This window comes from Galeopterus variegatus, unplaced genomic scaffold, assembly GCF_000696425.1.
Source record: "Galeopterus variegatus unplaced genomic scaffold, G_variegatus-3.0.2 Scaffold22892, whole genome shotgun sequence".
Taxonomy (NCBI): domain Eukaryota; kingdom Metazoa; phylum Chordata; class Mammalia; order Dermoptera; family Cynocephalidae; genus Galeopterus; species Galeopterus variegatus.
Window position 1 is genome coordinate 1 of NW_007749003.1, and position 5,196 is coordinate 5,196.

Below are 5,196 nucleotides of genomic sequence, written 5' to 3' on the forward strand. Positions count from 1 at the left end.
ATATGTACACATGAGTGTGGCTTTGTTCTAATAAAACTTTATTAGTGAACACTGAAATTTAAATTTTATATAATTTTCACATCGCAAATTCTTTTTTAAAAAAATATTTCTTATTTTTTTCTAACTGCTGAAAAATATAAAAACCATTCTTAGTTTGTGGGCTGTACAAAAATAGGAGTAAGCCAGATCTGGCCCATAGGCCACAGGTAGCCAACCACTTCTCTAAAAGCTAAAGTCATAAGACCTAAGTCTCCTCAATTTCGCTCCTCCTCAAAAATCTTTTTGTATCATTACCCATTTCTCCTTCTTTTGCCTCAGATAAAGAATTGTACCTCCTTTTGACTGGTTCCTTGAATCAAATCTTCTCCAACATACTATAGGAGGCTCCTTCACTATTTAACACTTCTCTGTCCCTCCCTTATCTACAATCGCTCCTCTACTGACTCCTTTCTTTAGCCTAAAAACATTTTCAGATATCCTTACTTCTTAAAAGACAAACCAAAACTAAAAACCGAGAACTATCACATCAACTTGCTATCACTCAACATGGCTATTCTTTTTTTCCTCTCCTTCCATTCACTGCTAATCTTTTTATTTTTTTGTATCGTCTGAGTTTATAAACCCGTTATCCCCCTCCACAGTTTGTTTTCTCTGCTCTACACCAAAATTACTTCCTGGCAATCGATGACATCTAATTGACAAATCTAATGAACTTTATTCAGTTCTTGATCTTACGTTATTATAGCATCTTATACCACTCATCATCCTTCTTCCCCTTCTTGAAACTTCCTTCCTCCCTCCACTCCCATGCTTCCAAAATGCAGTAATAACATGGTTCTACTTCTAGTCTTCCTGATTTCCATCTTACTCCCTCTTCTTTTTTCTGTCTTTCTACCATAGTAATATAATCGACTTACACTATTTCAACTATTCAACTATCACTTCTATGTGGATAATTTTTAACTTTTTTAACCTCTCTAAGATCCTGTCCTGCCTTTTAAACTTCATTCAAGTCCCAATGTCCCAATGGCACATCAAACTCAATATTAACTCCAACCAAACTAATGATAATCACTCACAAACCAGTTGTCCCATGGGATTTCTCTATATTTATTTTATTGGCTTTTCCTGCAAATACATATCCACAATCTGACTCCACCTCAGGACTCACATCACTGCCACCCTAACCCAAGCCACTATCATCTCTCACTTGAATTAATGTAATGGCTTCTTTACTCTCCACATTGGTCTCTTCTGCCCTAGGTCTACCTATTAACCATTATCAGTAAAAAGATTTTCTTTTTAAAATCTAAGTCAGATTATATTTCTCCTTTGTCCCAAACTCTGTGATGGCTTCCCTATACCATCTACTCATTCAACTCTTCCTCCGAATGTCTCCTACCACTCTCACTCTGCTCCAACCACACTGGCCTTCTTGCTGTTCACGTGACATGCCAAGCACACTGCCACTTAAATATCTTTGCACTTTTGCTTTTCCCTATGCTTTAAACACTCTTCCCTCAAATAGCTGGAGGGTGTATTCCCTTACCTCCTTCAGGAAGGCCTTCCCTGACTATATGTAGCACTGCGACCCTTCTTCCTATTCCTGGCACTTCCCAACATTCTTCCCTACTTTATGTTTTTTTTTTCCTGTGGCACTTATTACCTTCTGACTTATTATATATGTTTACTGTCTCCCTCCCATTAGATTGCCACAAGAGCAAGGATTTTTTTAAATGTTTTACTTGTTGCTATATCCGTAGCTCCTAGAACTGTGTCTGGCATGTAGTAGGCACTCAACAAATACTTATTGAATTAATGAATAAACATTATCACTCTAATAACCCAAATTTAAAGGTCTAGGTCATTTTGATTCTTCCTTTCCCTTTATGTACCACATCTACCCAGTGACCAAATCCACTGAATTGATTATATCAGTTCTGCTTTTCACATACCCTAGTTTGGAGCTTCATTATCTCTCATCCAGTCTAATGCAAATGCATCAAAACTGATGTCCCCAAATTAATAAATGTTTATTAAGCACCTCCTATGTGCCAAGCAGGTTGTTAGATACTGGGAATACAAAGGTGAAGATAATCTAAATCCTTTATGAATCTTACTATCTAACTTCGACTTGTTTTAATTAAACTCCACTGATTTATCTTAAATATTTCAGACATACTGACCTCGTTAGAGCACTGTTTATATATATGTCACAGCCCATTTAAAAACCAAAAACTACGAAAAAACTATCCATCCCTTACTAAACGAAGATTAAGCCTCATAATGGCAATTAAGTTTTCTACTATTAGCCTTCAACATAATTTCTAAGCCTTATTTCTTACAATCCTTCTATTCAATACTATAGGACAACTGCTGAACGAATCTCATATTTTCTACCTATGTACTTTTGTTCAATCTATTCCATCTGCTTGACAGTCTTTTTCTCCTTACCTAACTTATGAAATGATACCTATTTTTCAAAAATCTAACTCAGATGCCATTTCTTCCTGGATACGACAGCCAAAAATGTTAGCTTCATTTTTCCAAAGTCAGATAGTACTCTCTACCAGTCGACAGAGTATGGGCTTAACAGTCAAGCAACCTGGTTTTATTTCTGGTTCTACCATATTAAAGATGTGACCTTGGACAAGTAAGTTCTCTGAACCTTAGTTTTGTCACTTGTAAAATGAGGATAATTACTATCTCTTTGGGTTGTTGAAACAATTGAGATAAAATACCCAAAATATCTAGCAGTGTCATGCATATTAAAAAAAGGGCTCAAGAAACCTTATGTCTCTCTCCAACTGTCAAATTCCTTACCACACTCTTTCTGCCTCATTTAAATTACCTGTTTATGTATATTAATCACTTTTCTCCCAATAAGTTTCAGTAAGGTAGGGATTATACCCTATGTATCTTCATATCCACCACAGCTCCAAGTTCAGTTCCTTGTAAACAGTAAGGTAATGTGTACTGTTACACTGAAAAACAATAAATAAATCAGCAAACCTGTTTTTGCTACATATTCCTCTTCCAGTTTTGAAGCTCTTAACTGAAAATGTAACTGGATCAAAATAGTAAATACAAATGAATATAAAAAACACTAATTTAACAAACCCATTCTTGAAATTTGAGACTGTTATAGTTTCTGAACCCATTTCCTTACTCTTACCTGTTACTTCATCACTGTAGGTAGACAGCAGTTTCCAGATGAGGTAAGGACCACCAAGGACAACAGCAAAGAACAAGAAAATTGGCCAAGATTTTGCTGAGTTAGCTGCTTGGTGCTCAGCACCCAGATGAGCCACAGTTCCTTCACTTTCTGCCCACAGGTCTTCATTCTCAGAGCCTCTTCTTAAACCCATTATCCTCTGGAACCGTCTGTAAAGATACCTTATAGTCCTAACTAATGCAAAAGCTGAAAAAACCTTTGTAAAGTGTATTTTTAATCGGGAAAAGTGATTTGCTACATCCAGTACAGCCCTGAAACTGTTATAGACAGCTGAAAAGGTAGCATCCATCATCATACTGACAGAGGCAAATGCATGCACGATACTTTCAATGGACTGAAATGCACCTCTGCTGCTTTCTTCAGCTTGTTGAACAAATCTACTAGGTGGAAGATCATCTACACGGAGGCGGTTATAGCCCAACCCATTATATCCATAGCTGTAAGGGCTATAGCTTCCATAAAATGAATTTCCATAGGCACCGTATCCAGAAGATAATGAACTGTAAGCAGGTCTGAAAGTGTTCACACTGCTGCTTCCTGTCTGCTGTGATGGCCTTGGAAGAATAGGTGGGGGCACTCTGGTAAGTGTTGGTTGTCCAGATCTTGTCAATAAATTAGGACCTAAATCAGCAGATCTAAAACCAAAAAAGATTCAAAAGTTACGTAAGCACATAATAAAATTCAAAGTAACTATTAAATACCTCCTAAAGTGTTATGACAGATTCTACTGAAGATGTTTTAAGAGTAAGAGATAGTTTCTAATTTCCAGATGCTTAGAATCTTATTGTTAAGACAAAATGAGTAGTACGAAATAGCTGACTGAACTCTGCTATTTTCTTGTTAACTTATGCTTGCATTATTAACATTATCTTCAACTGGTAGTTTCTTTTTTAAGATCCTCATCCAAGGGCCGGCCCGGTGGCGCACTGCTACAGTGCACAGCTTGGGAGAGCGGCGGCGCTCCTGCCGAGGGTTCGGATCCCACATACAGACCGGCCGCTCACTGGCTGAGCGAGGTGCGGGCACAACACCGAGGGTTGCGATACCGTTGCCGGTCCCGGTCCGGTATGGGCACGACACTGAGGGTTGCGATCCGTTGCCGGTCACGAAAAAAGACAAAAAAACACACACAAAAAAAGATCCTCATCCATTTTCTCAGGTTAGTTACAGCTAGACATTTGTCCATCCATGCACCTAAATGGCACATTCTTAGTAACTATAGTTTCAAAAAAGGTCTCAATATCCAATAAAACAAGTTCTTCCACATTGTGTTTCATCTTCAAGAGTGCCTTAACTATTTGACTCTTTGCATTTCCATACAAATTTTATAATCAAAGCTTTAAGTTCTATATCCCCACCCCCCCACCCCCCGAAAAAACCTTATTGAGATTGTTTGGGATCACTGATCTGTATATTTGAGGTAAATCAACCTCAATCTTTATAATATTGAGAGTTTCAATCCACAAAAACAATAAATGCTCCATTTATTTAGCTCTTTCAAAGATTTTTCTCAGTAATGTTTAAAAAAATTACTTAGTCTCAATAACGTCTTAGTTTATTGTGTGGAAATTTGTTAGTTATTCCTATATATTTGATTTTTTTTGATGCTATTGTAAATGATATATTTCTAAAATCACTTTGTTGCTGCTGTATAGAAACAATTATTTTGTATATGGTCCTTGTATCCAGCAACGTTGTTCCGGATCTTCCTTTTGGGTTTTCTAGAATCTTAAGGATTTGCAGTCACACTGTATGTGAATAATAAAAGGTTTATTTCTTCCTTTTCAATTTTACAGCTTTGATTATTAAGGTACTGCACCTTGAATAGAAGTGATGATAGCAAGCATCCTTGTCTCATTCCTGACCTCAAAGGGAAAGTTTTCAGCATGTCACTATAAATTATATTTGCTGCAGGTTTGTTGTAAATTTAGCAGTTCCTTTTCTATTGCAATTTGTTAATT

The 5,196-nt window shown here is 36.9% G+C and overlaps 1 protein-coding gene across 1 annotated transcript; it reads right to left on the reverse strand.

The window, feature by feature from the left end:
- Positions 1 to 3,120: 3,120 nt before the first annotated feature.
- Positions 3,121 to 3,870, reverse strand: LOC103583429 (peroxisomal membrane protein PEX13-like; the record flags this gene model as incomplete). Its single annotated transcript, XM_008564742.1, has 1 exon — positions 3,121 to 3,870. A coding segment is annotated over one exon (750 nt), but the record flags the coding sequence as incomplete, so codon positions are not given.
- Between the last annotated feature and the right edge of the window lie 1,326 nt (positions 3,871 to 5,196).